Here is a 21,216-nt window from a genome sequence, read left to right as displayed (position 1 = left end):
ATTTTCTAAACTTATAAAACCATATCTACCCATTGGGGGTAGAGGGGCTTTTGTGGACATTTTCCATATTCGTCCCTGGAGGCCTCCTACAATAAAGACCAGCTTTTATATTACCTCCTATACTAATATTATCTCAGAAGAGTGTGTTGTTTCATTTATAGATTCTTTAAGGCAGCAAAGGTGCAAAAAAAAAAAAAGCCTCTAAAAGTCAGTTAGAACAGCAGAATACTGTTTCTCTGTCTAGCATTTTCCTACTCCTACGTAAAGAAGGACATGAGAAGACCTATTCTACAAAAGTCAGTTTCAGCATTATCCTTCTCAGGTCCCATTGTTCAGAATGCTCAGAATTTTACTCCCATAACATACACATTTTAATATGGTACCTGACTAGGTTATTGTCTGCAGTTTGGCAGCAAAACAGAAGAAAACTTTAAACTTACAGGTTATGTTCCCACTGAGAAACCATGCATTTACATTTAATTCTACCCTCTGTAAACCAATACCAATTTAATGTGAAATAATAAGCCTCTTCAGCTACTCAAGGCAGGAGCTGAAGTGAAGAATTTATGTTTAAATTATTCAAGATCATATCTTTCATACAGGAGTCCAAGACAGTCTCAAAAACTTACCTGTATGAGTTTCTTTATTTTTTGGTACATCACTTTGCTTTTTCCAGTACTGGGTCCAGCTGAAATGAAGTGAAGGTACTTGATCCCCCTTTAGCAGGAACTTTCTTCCACTGAACCTGAGAGACTCAGACATCTGATGTCTGACTTCACTGGTCAAGTTTTCATCATTTTTGTGAGCAACAAGTTCTTTCTTCCTTTCATTTTTATCTTTCGGGGTATACGCAACAGAAGATTTCTTACCTACTTTTGTATTTTTACTACGATGAGAATCATGTCTTTTCTGACAATCCTTTTCTGCTGGGGGTTTATTCCACACAGGCTTCCGGGGATATCTTTTGTTTACATTATTGTAGCCTTTTTGCTCATCCCCACTTCCAAAAGGTGCATCACAGAATGCCTTTCCAACAGATGATTCTGAAGAGTCAGACTGTGTCAAATCCAAAGATGGAAAACTTTCAAACAGCTCTACTTTCTGTTTAGAGCTCACTCGCTTTTCACGGTCATGTACCTGCTTTCCCTTCTCCCTGAAACCTCTCCCAGATGTATGCATCAGATGTGTTTTCTTTGGCTTTGCCCCTCTGCTATCCGGATTAGGTACCTCCCTGTCACTCTCTGAGGAGAGAAAATCGCTGTATCCTCTAGGAGGTGCTCTTCTACCAGGTATTAGTGCAGCATCTGAAATTCCTGGACCTGTAGAAGCATCAGTAGTACTTTGCCTTATCTTATTTCTAGCACATGCGCTATCATTTCTTAATCTGTGCAATCTCTGACTTTGCAAGCTGCGATTCTTCAAACTTTTACTGGCACCAAAATATTGGTGGAAGTCTTCAGAATTCCCATACTGACTTTCTGGATTACAAAGGCCATGATGCTTTGTAGAAGAGCTTTCATAATCAGTACTTCTTTCAGAAGACAGACTAGGAATTGGTATATTACTTCTGTTCTGATTGCTGTTAGAGCCTTTTCTATCTTTATTTACCCAGTTTGCATCTGTAGGTTGTCTTTCTCCAGGAATAGAATCAGCAGCATCAGAACTGAAATTCAATGTACCTAAAAAAAAAAACAAAACAAAACAAAACAAAAACAAATTCATAAAACTTAAACAGTAAATACTTCTTTTCAACCAAATTACCATGCATGCAAAAGTCCAGAAGCTCAATCAATCCCACACTTGACAGAACAACCGTAAACAAGTGTTCAGAAACTAGAACTGAATCATACAGTGATTTGTAGAAGCCTTCTTGTCATTTTTACAGAAGGACTATGATAACCCAGAGTTAAGAATATAAAAATAGAAAGTGAAGGAAAATTTTTGAAGAAAAGATATGCAAGTGTGATAATCAGTGTCTAATATCTAAAGTTTTTTCTTGCATATTTACATACATACAAGAACCTGAAAAAAAAGGGCACTTTAAATACAATGTCTACATCTGAGATTTGAATATTATACAGAACTTTGAATAAAAATTTACAATAGCAGTAGTAAATACGTGCATCAATTCTGATTACACTGCTCTACAGACATGCTAAACGGCACAGGGCAGCCGTGCAAAATTATTTTTCTGAGACCATCAACATGAACCACGTTTCTACTTCAGAGGTCTTCTGTAACTTCTATGTCTCTAGATAAAAGAAAGAGAAATTCCATGTAACTCAATTTCCTGTGATATTGTGCCAGCAGTGCCTGCCTGCAACAGAAATTATTAGGTGAATATCAGGGATAGTTTAATTGGTTGTGGCAGGTTGGTTAAATCTTACACAGTAATGTAAAAAAAAGTAGTTTATAAAATCTCATAGAGATAGTGCCCATTTTACTGGTTGGGTAAGTTACCTCACATAGTAGGGCAGAGCACAGTTTATTCCTGGTTCATAACAATTGAAACAAATAATCAAGCACTTAGGCCAAGAGATTCCCCAAAAGGCTAATATCTAGGTTCCTGAACTACCTACTAATTTTCAACAAAGATTGTGGAGATCAACATTTTGAAGAGAAGAATAAACCAGAACATTTCAAAGCACTAACTTTTTTTTTTCCCCAGTGAATTTAATTTGCTTTCAAATTAAATAAGTTTTTTTTTAAATCTCTAGGAATGGTCATAGCTGCAATGTGAAAGTCGGCAGCCAAAGGAAAAAATATAACATACAACTTTGTGGAAGCTTTAACCTTAATAAAAACTAAGAATTTAAAATTCCATTTCAGGATGTTTTAACCACATTGCCTAATTCATACTTTAGTTTTTAAAGAGCAGTTGAAATAACTTTGAGGTTTCTTGTCTTTACAAAAATTGTATTATATATTATTACATAATATATATAATATAATATTATCTATATTTACTATGTCCATATATATTACTATTACAATGTTACATTACAAGACAATATGTTACTAGTATATTATATATTATTATATGCCATTCTCTACTGTATTATAGGTTATAAAAAAACTAGATTCAAATGGCAAATACAAATATGGGGTTTTTAAAGCTGAAATACTAACCTGATTTTGAGACAACAGAATGAGAAAATCAGACAGAAGTCTAGTCTTCAAAACAGCCTGAGACTGAGTTAAGAACCAATCTTAACTCAGGTGAAAAAGAAGTGGAGACACAGGTGCTGACCTCTTCTTCCCAGTACCCAGTGCCAGCACATGTGGGAATGGTTCAAAGCTGTGACCTCCAGAAGGTTAGGGGGAGGGATGGGGAGGCGTTCAGACTCAACATGAGGGAACATTTCTTTGCCAACAGTGTGGTCAAAACCTTTAACAGGCTATCCAGAAGGGTGATCAATCAACCCATGTCTTCCAGTGTCCAAGAGGCAACTGGACAACATTCTTAATATGCTTCAATTTTTGGTCAGCCCTTTAGTGGTCAGGTCTGGATTCAACAACCACAGTTAAGTGCCTTCCAGCTGTACTAATCTATCATTAGGAGTGCAAATCCAAGTAGGTACCAACATCAGGCTTATACATATGAAAGAATCTGGACTGCAAGCATCCTGCTAGAAACATCTATTTTTCTCAGCATATGTATGCTGTGCAAAGAACTCCAAATGTAAAGTTGTCCATTTTCTGCAGCTACACTTTCTTTCAGTTTTCCCAGCGTTTTGACAGCTTCTTTTCTATCACTAATAAAGAGCAGTACAATTGTAAACTATGGTTCTTTTACACTATAATGTTAACAGCAGTCATTCAGTATAGACTACTTAAGTTTCACACATTTTTATTTGAAAACAGAATGCAATCCTATAATTACATGCAAAACTTATCTGAAACTACCCATTTTATTAGCTGTTTTAGGTTTTCTTTTGTATTCTCTAAATTTTAAAGTCTGATGGATAGCTAAAGTTTAATAAAAATAGGTTTTGCAAAACCCACACAGCTTGCCTCTAAAAAGCATATTCTATTTTTAAAGACTGCTGTTTCTTTGGTTATGAGATGTGGTATGTAAAACGAATGAAGGAATTACAGTCAGACTGACCTTTGGGCATGGCCTCCAAGAAGTCTAATCAGGATTTGAAATGTAACTGTGGAAGTAATACTTTGAAAGCACTTTTCAAATAATCTATTAAGAATGCAGAAAAAAATGAGAAACTGGGATTCAGATATTTAAAGGCACCTCCAAAATATGAATAATTCATTAGAACTTTTTACATCAATAAGATTCCTATTCTTGCTATCAGCTTCTACAAAATGAAGAAAATTCCAGCATGGTAAATTCTACTAAAACTGATTTCTGTCTGCCAAGACAAGAAACTGCAAAATAAATGTACAAGTGTAATAATAAGTAGCTAACACTGGCTGAAATTGTCTCTGACATGTTTACACATACATACACAAAAATTCAAAGTAAAAGGGATGCTGCAAAGCTAAATTCCAGCCTGGATTTCTATAAAATAAACACAGAATACCATAGTACCTTTAGAAAAAACTTCTATATTGTCTCACCTATGTGCCTGAGAGCATCATGGAACAGATCCTCCTAGAAGTTATGCTAAAGCACATGGAGGATAGGGAGGTGATTTGGGACAGCCAGCACAGCTTCACCAAGGACAAGCCCCACCTGATCAAGCTAGTGACTTTCTAGGATGGAGTGACTACATAAGTGGACAAGAGAAGGGCTGCAGATATTATTTAGCTGGACTTCTGTAAATGGTCTCCCCCAATATCCTCCTCTCACAATCAGAGAGATGGGTGGACTATTAGGCAGATAAGAATTTGGCTAGGAAGTCACATCCAGAGGGAATGGTCAATGGCTCAGAGTCCTGATGGACATCAATGACAAGTGGTATCCCTTACAGGTCTGTATTGCAGCCAGTGCAGTTGCTTAATATCTTCATTTATTATACAGTCAAAGAGATATATTGTACCCTCAGCAAATTTGCAGATGCCACCAAGCTCAGTGGTGGAACCGACACACCTGAAGGATGGGATGACACCCTGAGGGACCTGGACAAGCTCAAGAAGTGGGCCCACAGGAATCTCATGAGGTTTAACAAAACCAGGGCAAAGTGCTGCACCTGGGTCAAGGCAACCTCCAATATCAATAAAGGCTGGGGAATGAACAGATCAAGAACAACAGCACTGCTGAGAAGGACTTGATGAATGAGAGGCAGACATGACCTGACAACACGTGCTCATAGCCCAAAACACCAACTGCATCCTGGGCTGCATCAAAATAAGTGTGGCCAGCAGGTCAAATGAGTTCATTCATCCCCTCTACTCTGCTCTGAGTACTCTGCACCTAGAGTGCTGCATCCAGCTATAGTGTCCCCAGCACATGAAGGACATCAACTTGTTGAACTGAAGCAAGTGTGGAGGAGGCCACCAAGATGGCTAGAAGGATGGAGCATATCTCCTGTGAGGAAAGGCTAAGAGAATTGGATTTGTTCAGCCTGGAGAAGAGGCTCCAAGGTGACCTAACTGCGACCTTCCAGCACCTGAAGGGGGCCACAAGAAAAACAGACAGAAACTTTTTACAAAGACGTGTAGTCACCGGACAAGGGGGTCCAGCTTCAAACTGGAAGAGGAGATATTTAGGTTAGATATAAAGAAGAAAATCTTCACTGTGAAGTGGTAAGGCACTGGAACAGGCTGCCTAAAGCAGAGGTCTCGTCCCTGGAAGTGTTTAAGGCCACACCGGATGGGCCTCTGAACAAGCAGGTCTAGTGGAAGATGTCCCTGCCCATCACCGGGGGGTTGAAACTAGATGACTTTTAAGGTCCCTTCCAGCCCAAGCCAACCTATGATTCCATAATTTTAACATCCTTAGGAACTTTGTTTTAAATCAGAATGAAGCATATGAAAGCCATATGGTTTCATGCCTGTTGGGCCATAACATTAAACCCTTTCAGCAATAACTGTTGACAGAGTCAGAATGCCCTGACAAAGAGGTAGGCCTTGTGAACGATCTTTCAGAAAAATAATTTTATAAGGACACATTTAAAAATATGAAACAAATTAATAAATAATCTCATTTTATTAAGTACAAGCTCATCTTCAAAAACAAAATTTATACTTGGGAACAGTACAGCAATAGCTTAGGTACTTGTTTCATGAATACATTAAGGATAACATCTGAAGGTGCCACTTAAAGACATTATGCCTAAGTGACATATTTTTGAAGAGTTTCACAGTTTCAGGAAGCTAGATTCAATTAGATTTTTATGAACCATTAAATAAGGTACTTTAATTAGTATGAAGTTGATAATTAAATATAAGAGAAAAAATATATTCGTTAATCAGAAAAAAAAGTTAATATGAAAAACTTAATCAGAAAAAGATCTAACACAGTCCACAGAACAGCCCCTTAGGCATTGGAGTTAGTACTTTATTCTTAAATTAACTCAGCTTTATCTCCCAGACAGGAAGAACTGATTTTCTTCTGAAGTTTCCTATCAATACAAAATTGGAATGAAACAAACAATATTGATTATTACCATTCTTTCTGAATGGACTTCAGACATCTTTCAACTGACTGCTTTTAATGAGACACCTATAAATTCAGCCAAAAATAGTGCCTTACACTGGTGCAAAAACAGTTTTTTCAGTAATTTCTGTGTGCCTGGCTCCTCAATGCAAAAAGGATACAAAAATATTATGTGTCCAAAGGAGAACAACAAAGATGGTGAAAGGACTAAATGACATGAGGACCAGCTGAAAATACTTTGTTGAGCTTGGAGGAGACTGAGGAGTGACCTTATTGCTGCCTACAGATTTCTCATGAGAGGAAGTGGAGAGGCAGTGATTTCCCCTCCCCAGTGGCCAGTGATAGGACACGAAGGAAAGCTTAAAGCTTGGTCACAAAGAGGTCAGATTGGAAAGTATGAGGAAAAATTTCAATTAAAGGGTGGTCAAGTACTGGAAAAAGTTTTATAAGAAAGTGGTCATGCTCTTCAGTACCCCAAGCTCTTCAGTACTCAAGAACTGTTTTAATAATGCACTTAGATATCTGATTTAATTTTTAGATTGCCCTGCATGATGTCAAGCATTTGACTCAATGACTCTTGTGAGTCCCCTTCCACTTACAATATTCTATTAATAGATTGAATATTATATAAATTATAATATTTATAATAGAACTTATATACTGTCTTTCATCTATACAACAAAGCTAATTTCAGGATGGATGTCTTCAGTTTTAAAGCAATTCTAATAACCTATTCTTTCACCTAAAGATAGAAGACAGTAGAATGTGCACACAACAATCTATTTGTGCCAGCATTACATATATCCAGACAAGAGATGATTCAGTCAGCTGCACACGAAGCGCAAGTTACATAGAAGACACTTCCTGCAGCTCTTAAAATGCCTGCATTAAACAGTACAACAACAACCAAAAAAAAAACCCAAAATAAAAACCCACAAACAAACAAACAAACAAAAAACAAAAACACAAACAAACAAAAAAGGAATGGTGCATTCGAGAAATCTGAGGCTTTTCCCATAGCACTGGAAGCTTTAAACCAGACTACCAAGTTCATATTTTCTGTCTTCTCTGATCACTTTATACATTCACCTATAGCATCTTATCATTTTCAAGATGACACAGATTTACAGAATGTTTAATTTCTTCCTAAACAGGAATTACATTGTTTCAGGCTTAACAACTCAAGCAGTGCAACCCATTTCCAGGCAAAACAACCTGCATGCCCAAAACTCATTGTTTATTTCAACTGTATTATCTCATGTCATAAAAGATATGCTCCCTTCCTACAACTCCTGCCAGAACTTATTAGAGAATAACATGCAAAATCAGCCTAACCATAGAATTACAGAATGGCTCATTTTGAGACCAAAAATTCTGCCCAAAAAGGGTCAGTTGCTCATAACTGCGACCAGCTGGATTTTGAGTATTCGAAGGGCAGAGAGGCCATGACCTCTCTGAGCAACCTGTTCCAGTGTTATTAGAATTCACTTTTCCTTCTGTTCAGCTGGAATTTTGCATGTTTTGTCCTGTGGCCTCTTGTCCTTTAATTTAATACCACTAAGAAGAATCTGCTTCCATATTCTTTATTCCCACCATTTCAATATTTATACACAGCACTAAGATCACTTTGAGACTTAAGACTAAACATATCCATCTCTCTCCACCTCTCCTCATGTGAGAGATGCTCCAATTTCTTAATCGTCTTCATGGCTCTTTGTTGGACTCAGTCCAGTATGTACATGTCTGGACACAGTGCTCCAGGGGTGGCCTCATCTCACCTTTTCTGCAAAGCTATTTTCCAGCTAGTTAGTCCCCTGTGTATATTGGTGTACAGTGTTATTGTCTTTCTATGCTATCATCCAGTTTCATGTCCAATTCAGTGCATCCACACTTTAAATGGAATTTTAAAGTTTTAGCCAGCCCATTTCAAGATGACATGAGAGAGAATTTGAAAGTAGGATTTTGTCATAAGTGATTTCATCATCCTAACAAAATGGGTTATGGATTTTGCATATGGAAAACAAATATATTTTAAGTTTTCACTTTCCTCTTCCCCCTTACAGTGGGCTACACAATTTTTTATAGAAATTCCATTATTATCTTCAGCTTAATGATGCATTGTATCATGTATAACACCCACCTGTCACTGTGATGGCAAAAAACCAAAACTACATTCAACAGCAATTACAGCAACTGATGGGAAAAAATCCACTAACAGCTATTAGATACAATACACTTGTCCCTTCTAGGTGCACAGGGAGTAAAACTAGAAAGATGTACCAATGTGAAGAATTACTATACAATTGCCTTGCTGCTTTTATTTTTCTCTTTGTCTTTTATAATCATTTGCTGGGTCTCAATAACTCTTCACTATTGACAAAATATCCTGGATAGGTAGCACATCTGCAGTGACCCAAAAGTGTCACTCTTTGACCCCTGTTCTACTCTGAGAGCAGAAACATCTTTCCATTTTAAGCTTTCAAAATCAGACACTTGCGCCATCCATGAAGTTGAAGTTGCAAAACCCAGTTGCCATTCTAATACTGCACATGTACAACTCAAAACCTACCTATGAGATTTTTCTTGAGAGCACAGAAATTACCACAAAAAATGAACCAGCTCCAGAACTTAATCCCAAGTAACAATATCTGTGTATTTTAAGTATTATAAGGCAAGAGTAGAAATGGTGCCCCGTCCAGACTAAGCTACTGCCTTACAGTAAAGCAATTTTTAGCCCACTATACTTAAGACTATTCCAATACATATACACTATACAAAAGATTTCACAATCAGAGTTGACCTGCAGCCTGACAGCACGAAAGATAAACAGACAACGAGAAATTTGACTGCACCAGCATTACTGAAGCTATGTCTGTGCTCTCTGTACCATGTCCCATACCATTTCACTTCTGACAAGGCAGCTTGTGGACCCATTCTCATACCACCAAAAAATGAACTCAAATAACTTCTCCATCATGATAGCCAGGTTGCCAAGAACAGGGGATGCTATTAAGGACACTGGCTGTTGATAATCTTAATCTGAATTAACATCAGGATGCTGCAAAAGTAGAGAATGATACTTTCATCTTTATCCAAAACACAAATGCCCAGGATTCTCCCTGACAGAAATCCAACAACTCTATGAACAATGAAATTAGCCAGATCATAAATCGACCTCAATATGACATTGACTACCAGAGGAGGTCAACCTGGACTACAATAAAATTAAGCAACATGATGAAAAAACTAAGTATCATTAATTACTCTCAGCAACAGTGTTATTTCTAGATACATACTCGTGACAAAATTACATAAGGGTTCTTATATTGTTAAGTACCTGGAATACAGGACAAATAACTAAATGCAAGGCTGAAATATCGATCTTGAAAGGTTTCCTCCCCACTCCTCAGCAACCACAACCAAAAAATAAAGTTAATCTGAACCTGCACCATACAAGCTAGCAGGGCAAAATGACAGAAGAAGGGTTTTCTGGCATGTTGCCCTCAATCCCTGTCCAGGCTGTGTCCCTAAGATGCTCTCCACCCCTGAGCCCCTGCCTAGAACCCTCTGAGCAGGCAGCACCTGCTCTGGGGAGCAACCTCCTGCATGTCCAAGACTTCTACTGAGAGATCCCTCCGAGACCCTCAAAAAGCCGCGGTTTTACAGCAGTTCACACGCCTGAGACGCTGTCATTGTCACTGCTCTGTGCGGGCAGCCTGAAACCTGGGTTCCGGGTGGGCAGAGAGCAGACAGCTTCTCCAGTAACCAAGCTCTTCTTTATGCATCTCCTCTGGCATTACCAGGGACGCTTGTCACATACCAGGAGCAAGCACGCTCCTCCTCGGGCAAAGTTCTTCCTACGGGCCCTGCGGCACAGGCGACCCCGGACATTTTGGGCGCCACAGGCACCGCCAAGTCGCGGCGGGCAGGGGCGGGGCAGCCGCAACAGGTGCTGCCGCAGCCCGCACCCTCCGGCCCGCCAGCGTCCGGCGGCCACCGCCTCGGCGCGACTTTCTCCCCGCTAGCATCGCTGGGCAGCGATGGCTGCTCCTCCCCTTCACCGCGCCCACCCAATCCTGCAGCCGTCCCGCTCCTCAGCCCCCCCTCCCCCGGCGCGGCAGCCGCGCTCACCTGAGCCGGGCCGCGCCTCCGCCATGCCAGCGCCAGCCGCGGTCCGGCGTCCCGGCTGCCGCGCACGCGCGCGGCCCGCGCAGGCGCCCCCGCCAATGGAGCCTTGCCCCTCCGCGCGCAGGCGCAGTGCAGCGGCGAGCGGGAGCGCGGGGCCGAGCGCGAGGCGGGGCGGGGGCGGAGCCGGGGGCGGGCGGCGGCGAGGGCGCGGCCCCTGAGCAGGGCGCGGGTTCTTCAGCAGGGCCGGGGTCCGTGGGCGCGGCCCCCTGAGCAGAGCCCGGGTTCCTCAACCGGGCCTGCGTCTCTTAGCAGGGTCAGGGTCCGGGTCCCTGAGCGCGGCCCCCTGAGCAGGGCTCGGGTCCCTCAGCGCGGCCCGGCGGGTCCAGGGGTGCGTAGCGCTGCGTTTCCAGTAGCGCCGCTGCCCCGGTGGCCCGAAAGAGCTGGGAATCGGGAGCCTTGTTTGGTAGCGCAAAAGAGGAAGAAAGGAAGATTACCAGTGAGCAAGAAATGCGAGCTCTGGCAATAAATTGACCTTTTGCTTGGCAGTCGGCTTTCCTCGAGCGTTTCAGAGCCCGGCTGAGCGGGCCGAGTGCGGGAGGGTGGGTACAGGACAGCTCTGCCCTCTGTCCCAATGTATAAAAGAGGTGCTTTTTCTAGGCACAGAATAGAAAGCAGGGATGTGTTATCAGGCTGTCTTGAAGGAGGTAGCAGAGACATAAAAAGTTCACACAGGGACTCCCATAATACAGCTGGTGCTGCAGACAAATCTTAGCTCCAGCTACAAATACTCCATAGAACTGCATGATTCGTCATACTGCGGGTTTCAGCACCAGTGTTTAACTATTTTATGATTCACACCTTCCTGCAGAGGTTTGCAGTGCCATGGTTACCGTACATCTACTGAACAGCTCAGAGGCTTTATAGAGCTGCTGATTTTTACAGAGACTGCAGAGAAAGTTCATAGCTCTGCAACATCAGCAACTCCAAAGAACAACATCTCAGGACAGGAGCAGTGCTGCACACAGGCTGTCTGCATTTTGACCTCCACACCCCACTTTCCTAATGAAACTCTCTGTTCAAAGTTCCACTTGCTGCATAGTGCTACTGTTCATAGTGGGCAAAGTTCATGGCTTTAAAGTGTTTAAAGAACTTGGGCATTATTGCAGAAACACTGGCTACTGAAATGCCCCCAGATTCCTGCCATTGCTGCAAAGGAAGCCTGCAAACCAGTATGGCAACGTCCTTTAGAAGATGCTACATGATATGCCATGTACTTGAAATGCTTTGCTGTGTGTAAACATGGTGATCATCTAAGGCTACAAAGAAAGGTATGTGTCAGTAGCATCCCTTCAGAGATGGTGTATGGTTTTCCTGCTGCTGTCAAGAAACTTGCATTAGTCCTCTAGTTCCCATAAACTTCTCTATCACCACTGTAAAGGTATGACCATAATATTCTATAGAACTGCTACAAAATTTCAACACTGCTTTTCATGAATGCCACAGCACTACCACTTCAGTATGCACACTCTTTTTTTTATCATCAAGAAACCAGTCATTGCCTGGAAAGCGCTGAGGAGATTTTCCTGTATGTTCTGCTGCACAATTGCTAATGGTTAGGTCTGTACAGTTTTTCCTTTGTTTCCCCTTTTCCCTTTTTATCTAAACAGTTATGCTTTTTTTTTCCTTTCCTGTCTTAGATTTCCATTGGGTCAATTCCAGCCATTCCTGATAGCCTAACTTAACTGTCCAGCATTTCTCTACAGGCATCTGCTTTTATTTTCTTCTTTAGTTTGGCCAAAAGAGCCTTTTTATCTTTTCCTCATAATTTCTTCTTTTCATTTCAGTGATAGTGGAAAGGATCTCCCCACTGTATCATACACCCTCTCTTAGAACATACATTTGTTTATTTTGTTTCTACTTTGTCATGCTTGAATATTTATCTTTCAATCCTTTTGCCATTTAACACTTATTTCTTTGCTCAGTGGCTTCATCTTTTCATCTGAACATATGACTGTCAGGATGTAGCAGGGACAGACTTCTTCATGTGGAATGTAGAGCTGGGAACTAAGAGTCAGCAAACTCAGTACCTGAGCAAAAAGAGCAAAGTAGGTTCACCAACAGTCCAGGCAACAGACCAAGTTGCCATGCAAGCCTGTAGTGACAGGGCAGCTCAAGACAGAAATCAAGACAGTGGGTAAAAGTCAGAGAGGTTAGGTACAAGTATACCTGCAACATAGTTCAGGCAGAAAGAAAGAAAGCAGGTGTTTTAAAGCAGTGAGAGAAAGAACAAGGGGCAGGCACCCTTTGAAGTTGGTGTGAGCTCATCCAGACAAACACCCAAGGTGTTGGGGGCAGAGACATCCTTCCAAAAGCAACAGTTGGGCATAAAATTGAAAACAGAATCCAAACTTGTGACAGATAAAAAGTAAACTACACCATTAGACTATCTAAAAGAATTTGAGGAGCAACTTGCATAAGGAATAAAATCTAATAATAAATCCCCTCTCAAATATTCAGGCACTGGCTGTCTGCCTGCCTGACAGACTGCAGCACCAGGAAATTTGAAAGAAACTTAAAAGAGCATACAAAGAAAATAACAGAAAATCTAAATTAATTCCTTACATCTGTGTTCACTTCAGCAAAGATGGATAAGATTCCCAAGCCAGCTCTTCTTTTTTATGAGGGGACTCACTAGAGGTTGTGTCTTGAAAGATTCCATATGTAACATATAGGTTATGGAACATATAGGCAAAATAAATAATAACAAATCATAAGGACCAGGCAGTATACAACCAGCAATTCTAGAAAAATTCAGGAGTGAACTACAAACTGTCCTGAAAAACCTCTAGTGCAAGACTGATTTGGTAGCAGAAGGCAGGGTTATGTCAGATACAGCTGGCTCTTGAAAGCTGATTTTAAAAGAATGCCATAAGAAATTTAGAGAAGTATAGTCCTGATGTCCATAGCAGTCAATTTAGTGGAAACTGTAAAATAGATTAGAACTGGTGAGCATGCATAAAGATGTTGTAATAGTGATAAGTCATAAGGGCTTTTATAAAGGGAAGAACTGCCTCACAATCCTACTGAAATACTGGTCCCTCATGGCTAAGGGAGATCCTGGAATACTGACCATGGACTTCTGGAAGGAATTTGGAGAGGTCAGTCCTTGAAAGCTCTTAAAAGTTACACTGGCAAGAAATAAATAATTTCAGGGTAAATAACTGAATGAAAGATAGGAAATAAGACAATCAATAGTCCTTTTTCACAGGAAAAGGAGATCATCAATAGAGTCAAGGAAGTGTTTTAGAACCTGACCTCTGCAATGTATTTCTCATGAATCTGGAAATGGCACTGTCAGTCTGCTGAGAGTGCAGTATTATTTAGGGAAACATAGGCAATGGCAGGCTGAGAAGAACTGCAGGCAAAAGAATCTTTGAGTACTGGGTGTATGGGCAAAAAGATGGAATTTAGGGAAGCTCATTGTAAAGCAGGTTATGTGGGAAGAAACCAACGCATCTTCACACTTAAAAGGAAGGGCCCTGAGCTGTCACAAGACAGGTAGTTGAATGAAAATGTTTTAGCTATGCTCAGAAGTGTGAAGAAAAAAAAAAAAAAAAAAAAAAAAAAAAAAAAGCAAATCAAATTATTAGACTTTGCTAAGGAAGGAGTAAAGAATAAGTAGAGATAACACTAAGACAGTACATAAATTGATAAATATTATATGCAAACCTGGCTCCTCCTTCTCCAAGGACAGAGGAATGGGGAAAGGACTTTGAGAGGTGATATAGAATTAAAGATCATTTAAGTCCTGGCCAGGAAGCAGTGACAGAGAGTAAAATATAAAAATAATAGAAGTTAAACTATACTTAAACTACCTACCATAATGGTAGGGTACTAATAACATGGTTGTAGTAACAAATCAGTCAGTTTGGTTTGAGAAATCTGAGTGTCAGTAAAAAGGCTGTGTCCATATGGGAGTCTCAAACATGACTTTTCAGATGTTGAAATTCTGTACCCGCTTCTGATTTCTGAGGTGCATAGCCTTTGCTCCTGGTGTCCTGGGTGCTAACTGTTTTTCCTGCTTATGAAAGACAAGTTCTGAAGTCCCTACATAGCCCTTCTAACCAGACAAATATAGGTGCCCACAGCAGCTGTTCCTTTCTGCACATTGCTGAGATATCAGAGCAGTCCCACGTGGCTCCGAAAAGTTTGCACCTTGGTTTGAAGGCTCCAGCAAGCAGCAGCTCTGCTGTCCAAGAAGGAAGATATAAGCAGGCCCCCCCCCCACCCCAGGCCTAAGTAGGTGATGAAAACTGTCTGGTTTGTGTTAAGAAAACTCCCCAGTCTTCCCATGTATGAGACTCTCTGGTAATCACACTCCCAGTGGCAAAGACTTAACTCTTTGGACTGAAGCCCTTTACAGCAAGTGGCTCCAGCAGTAGGTGAAGGTGACCCCACTCACATGCAGTCAGACCAGGTTTCCTTCCCATTTTGACCCCAGGTTTTCCATAAAAGAGAGTCTCAGTGTTGAGTTCCAAAAAGCAATTTATTCAGGGCGCAGTAACACAGAAATGTGTTATCCAAGAGGTCATTATCCAAAAGGCATTTCACAGCCTCTTGTCTCAGGTTCCTACCCAGAGCACAATCTGCATCTCAATTTGCAGCTAGTAAGCTGAGGACCAGATGTATTTCTCAACAGTTTGGAAAGCAGCAAATGAGGTGGCAATGTGCATCACCCAGAGACAGCACATTGTGTTACCAGGAACTAAGCACAGATCAGCAGTCTGCAGGTATAGAGCAAGTATCATTTCAGTGTGGCATCCAGAGGGAGGTAAGGAAAGGGAGATGTGCACAGCATACTATGAAGACATGCTGGCACATAAGACCAAAGGCCTTTATGCTAAAGGACACCTGACAGCTGACTTCTGTTATGATCCAGTTATTAAAATTATTAGAGAGATGTCTCTGCTTGAATTAAGGTGCAAGTGAGACCATATGCTGAAGTCAATAGTATGGATTTTATTTACAGTGAATGTAAGGCGGGGGAGAGAGAGAAATAGGAGAAGAGTGGGGGAGAGAGACTGACAGAGAAGACAGATTAAATAGAAAATATCACCATCCCCTGGATCCCAATGGTGTCCCATTGATCCTCTTCTTCTAGTCTTCTTAGTGGTGAGGGTCCTGCAAAAGAGAGTTCAATGGATTAATACACATTTGGGCTAGATGGGAATGCCCAGCTAACACCCCTGGGAGCAGGGTGCAAGTTTGACATTGTCTCTTGCAGCAGCCTCTGGATCTGTTCCATCAGTTTGCATAGTGTGCAGACCTCTGGTACTCAGAGAATGAGTCTGAGGGGTTCTTTCAGGGTCTAATAGTTTAGGAACTCTCCTCAGCTGCCTCTCATATGAATGTCCTGAATGGGTAGGGCCTTCCCAGGCTGTGAGGGAGTTTACAACTGAGCCAGTTTGTGTAAGGGAGGATGGATGTTCATTTTCTCTAACCAGAGGTTATGCCACACACCCAAAAGTCTCCTCCTCTCCCCTTGGTTGGGATAGAGTTTAGGCAAACCTGGCCTCAGACAATGAATTTGTGGGCTATGGCCTCCCCACCCCAAACCCAGCCAGAGCTGATTTTCAGGACAGCTGCTGGGTTTGGCTTTCTTTGTAGCTACATTTTTCTCCCTCAGCCTTGTTACTTCTTCCTAGACATGAGATTATTGGATAATAGTGTCACCTTTATCTTATCTCAAGTTTCCATGAAGTGGCTTAACTCACATTCCAAACTTCCAGTCAAGAAGACTATTCAGAGAGGGGTGAACTTAGGTGGTGGCAGCTCCTTTATACAGTTTTGCCATCATGAACAAAATATCCTTCATAACAATGTTTAAGCCATTAACTATAACATTTCAGTCTGTCACAACTTCTAATTTGCTTGCAGCAGGCAACCTATTTTGGGCAGAGAATTTAGCTATAAACTGTATCTTGCCTCAAAGTTTAATAGTTCATACACATCCATAGTTCTGCCTGGAAAATCTGGTATGTTCTGCTGAGATCCCCAGTATGAACAAAAAGCATCTCCAATGTCCATGTGAAATCCAACATACTGGGCTTGCCATGAATCTACTTATCAGAACTACACCTCTAACCAGCACACAAGCACTTGCTCCATTTCATCTGTCACATGTATGGCTGACATACAGTGGATGTAGCAAAGAGTAGTCACATCCTGTGATTTCTAGTCAGCTTTTCCTATTTTATGTAATTTCCAGGAAAAGAATACAAGAGGATTCTACCAATATTGCGGCATAGAATTTACTGCAATAAGGGTGAACCTTTCTTCAAGAAATCTCTTAAAGTTTAATCATGAGGGGTTTTTAATAGATCATTCTAACCAGTATTCTCTCCTTCCTTTATCATGGAAACCACATGCAATAATTCACTGCATACAGTAAAACTATACAGGACGACCATGCCAGATAATTTACCACTTGGATGTTCTCCCAACACTGAGAAGAGGCACTAAGAATGATACTTCAGAAATTGCACATAAAAAAAATCTTTGATGTCATGGTAACAGAATGAAGAACCAAAGCCCCTCTGAGTTATTTTCATAATCAAAAGCAAGTGTACCTCTAAATTAGCAATGATGAGTGGCAACAGAGCTGCTTTCCAGTATCTGACAAATCAGAGAGAAAAAGGTCTAAAAAAGAGGTATTGCAATATTGAAGAAATATGCACAGAACAATCAGAAAATGTGGTAAAGGAGAAAGTTTGAGAAAGGAGATAAAAATATATCATTGTCACCCTGAACTATAAGTTGACTCACTCAGATTCCTACACAATGTCCATGAGATTATAGAAAACAAGCTTTTTTGTGTCCTGGTGTATACACTCTCCTGAAAAAAACTCCTCTATATTTGTTTTCAGCCCTCTGAATACTATGCAGTGATAACCCAGTAGATGAGTTCAACTAGTGTCTTATACTAGAGCAAAAATCCAAAAGATGTGAAAAAAGGTGAAAATTGAACAGAAAAGCAAAAATTAGAATATTCTTTGTCAAATTCCTTTACTGTCACTTTATGTAAAAAATCCTCTTAATTCTGCAGAATGTGTACATATCTGTATAAAGAGGGAGGGAGAGAGAAAGAAAATAGGAAAATGTTTGGATATACCAGACAGCCAAAGATAAATTACTCCACTATGACTAACTAAAAGTGATCATAGAGCTGGCAGCTCAGTTACACATGATTTCTTAAGGGTTAGTACTGAAGCTGAGACTGTTTAACATCATGACCAATGGCCTGGAAAAGGGGACAGAAGGAGCGTAGGACCCTGAGCAAGTTGGCATATGACACAAAACTGCAGGGAGCGCATGACATGCAAAGGCAGGCCTGTCATTCACAATAATGCTTGACAAGCAGGAGGAATGGTCCACTAGGGGAATTTACACAGTGAGAGGCTGATCTGAGTTTAATCCAGCTGAGAGAAAAGACTAAATCTGATTGCTGTCTTCAACTAAGTTGTTTTACAGAGAAGAATGAGCCAAGCCATTCTCTGAGATGCACAACAAGAAGCAACAGACTGGAAGAGAAACAATAATAATTCTGACTGGGGAGGATAAAAGATTCTTCACCCTTAGAAGAGTTAAGCAGATTGGCCAATGTCCTGTGTAACCCAAGATGTTATTGTATTCTATAACTAGCTGGGCTGTGTCATCTATCCAAAACTATTACTGTCTCTTTAAGAGCTGATGTTCAGAAACAGAACCTCAGAGGTGTCTCAGAGACAACTTTTGGAGAAAACACTCTGGAATGAGTTGTCTCCTCTAAAAAGACTCCAAGAATCCCTTTCCACCAGTATGAAAGGAATGAGAGGGAGGTGTCTTTACAAACAAATTGTGGGCCTGCCGGTAGATAAAGCCAGATACTGACAGGTGAAAGAAGCAGTGATAGGAGCCATACCTTCCATGGGAATTCCATTAATTGGCACGGACTTGCTCACCCAAGGCTGTGCTAAATTCCTGGACTTAAAGGAAAAAAAGCAAAAACACAAAGAAAGAAGGGCAGGGGGAGATACACATTAGAAGGGGGTCTTTATTACATGATTCAGGAAGTTTGTACCTCAGCCAATTGGGAAAGAGAGAGGGAAATCTGGCCACGAAATTAGGATAAAAAGGAGGCTACATCCTCTAGCAATCTGAGAAACCTCATGGGAAATGCCTCATGGCCTCTCCCTTTATTAGAATAGTTATAGGATTCCTCTGTCTCCTTTTGTACATAAGCCGCTGACATTGCCTGACAAATAGGAAATGAATACTAGTGGGTGAAAGTGGAAAAAAAAACCCCACAAGCAGTTTATTAACAAATACAATGCCCACAAGGCATGGCAAAAATATTAAATTGTCAAAATATTAAATTGCCCGGTTGCCCACGTAAACTGTGAGAAGTATAGCCCACTCCTTAGCTAAAACTTAAAGAATATTTAATAAGAGACTATCGGGGACAAAGTCAATAAAGCAAAAGGAACAGCACTGTGTGCTTAGCCACAGCCAGAGGCACACCAGTCAACACAGCAATACCCCTTGGAGACCCTGGGTATTGCATCAGCCAAATATATATTCATAAATAGTCATACATATTCAATCATTTTAACAGAGTTCCTCCTCAGTCCCTCCTCTTGTCTTGGCTTACAAAGGAGGATGCAATCAAAAGTATGCATTCTATCACCATCTGTTGAAATTAGGTGGGACAGTGATTCTTATCTCCAGAGGGAATTATCTTCTGTTAATGGGCCATTGAGTCCCATTGCATGACTGATAAAATTACATCAAGACATTGTGAGATTCTCCACCCAGAGGGAGGAGCTAAGCATTTCCTACATTTGGAACATCAGAGCAGCCTCTTTCCACTGGATTCCAGAGGAAAACCAGACACTTCTACATCACTGGACTTTCAGAGGAGAACTGCACCCTTCTACAGGGCCACTGCTTCAACAGAACCACATCTGTCATTCCAGGAGGACTGTAGTCACCATTTAATCCAATTCCTACCAACACCCTGACTGATGGAGTGTCTGGTTGTATTCTGACTGTCGGTGTTTAGGATTTGGTGGGTTTTTTTGTAATACTGTATTTCTGTTTTAACTTTCCCTAGTAAAGAGCTGTTATTCCTATTCCTATATCTTTGCCTGAGAGCTCCTTAATGTCAAAATTATAATAATTTGGAGGGAGGGGGTTTACACTGTCCATTTCAAGAAAGACTCCTACCTTTCTTAACAAACACCTGTCTTTGAAACCAGAACACGCCCTTCAAAGCATGTGCAGTCATCCTCATTGTGGTCATCTGCTACTTTTCAATATATTCAATGGGCCTCGATTCTTTCATTGGTTAAATGTTAACATTACAACAATTCCCAAACAACATTAGCATCGTAACACAACATTCAGATTAAAATTACTCTAAGCTTTGGTAAAACTCCTTTTACAAAGGTCAACATTACAAAACACACAGTATTCACTCTAACTACAAAAAACACACTAATATATTTATCAAACTAACAAAACCCCAAAATGCCAGGAAAAAAAGTACTGGCTCATGCCACGTGGTAGAAGATAGTGCCAGCTTCTCTGTCAGGAAAAGAAACCTAACAGGAACTTCATGCTGTAGTTCAGGCAAACAGACAAAAATTTGATGACTCTCTGGCATCAATCTCCTCTCCACAGCAGATAAAGCAGGTGGGCTAGAGCCTTTTGGTGTGCATTCTCACCTTGGCTTGGCTTTCCCAAGGTCTGGGGCCAAAAATGCAGCAGCCCTTCTCAGCAAGGATTCAATCTGACCACTGCTGTGAAAGACAATAAAAGTGTTTTTTACAAATACATCTAAAAAAAAAGGAGAGCCAAGGAAGGTCCCCATACTTTATTGAACACAAGGGTAAACATTGCAACCAAGAATGAAATAAAAGCTGAAGTACTTAAGGCCTTCTTTGCTTCAGTCTTTAACAGTAAGACCAGTTATCATCAAGGCAACCAGTCCCCCAAGCTGGTAGACAAGAATGGGGATCAGAATAGCTCCCTTGTAATCCAGAAGGAAGCAGTTAGTGACCAGCTGAACCATTTACACACTCATAAGTCTATGAGTTCAGACAGATTTCATGAGAGGGTGTTGCAGTTATATTGAGACAGATACAGCTGGTATCACCTCCAGCCCTTTTACTGGCACACCTACCAGTCCTGTATTTTCAAGCTCTACATGCCTTCTTTCACAGGCCTCTTTCTCTCATACAACTCTGACCCCTTCTCCTATAGACAGCTTCACACAGTACTGATTCTTTCCCTTATAGCAGCTCCACATAGCATTGACTCCTTTCACTCTTTATAACTGGCTAAACCCAAGCTGTCCCTTTCCCAGCCACCTAACCCTGTCCCTCACACAACATCTTCTTACCTTGCCTATCTCTTGCATGACCACATGTCCCTTACCTCATCACTGCACCTAGCAGACTCCTGTTCTTACTTCAGCAGACTCTCAGACTCAA

The 21,216-nt window shown here is 40.9% G+C and overlaps 1 protein-coding gene across 3 annotated transcripts in view; it reads right to left on the bottom strand.

Moving 5' to 3' along the window:
- The window catches only part of NFX1 (nuclear transcription factor, X-box binding 1), a 67,583-nt gene extending 56,791 nt beyond the window's left edge, over window positions 1-10,792 (bottom strand). Inside the window, exons 1-2 of one of the 3 annotated variants that reach the window (XM_056484111.1) lie at window positions 10,688-10,792; window positions 630-1,679 (exon numbers count right to left, since the gene is read on the bottom strand). In XM_056484111.1, the coding sequence (XP_056340086.1) occupies window positions 630-1,679; window positions 10,688-10,712 (1,075 nt within the window). In that variant the 5' untranslated portion in view covers window positions 10,713-10,792. Of the gene's footprint in view, window positions 1-629; window positions 1,680-10,376; window positions 10,475-10,687 lie in introns of those variants that run through there. The other 2 variants (XM_056484112.1, XM_056484113.1) reach the window with 2 other exon arrangements.
- Window positions 10,793-21,216: the final 10,424 nt, after the last annotated feature.

This window comes from Oenanthe melanoleuca, chromosome 2 (genome assembly GCF_029582105.1).
Source record: "Oenanthe melanoleuca isolate GR-GAL-2019-014 chromosome 2, OMel1.0, whole genome shotgun sequence".
Classification (NCBI taxonomy): domain Eukaryota; kingdom Metazoa; phylum Chordata; class Aves; order Passeriformes; family Muscicapidae; genus Oenanthe; species Oenanthe melanoleuca.
The sequence above is the reverse complement of the archived record's forward strand: the minus strand, read 5'-3'. Positions and strand labels throughout refer to the sequence as shown.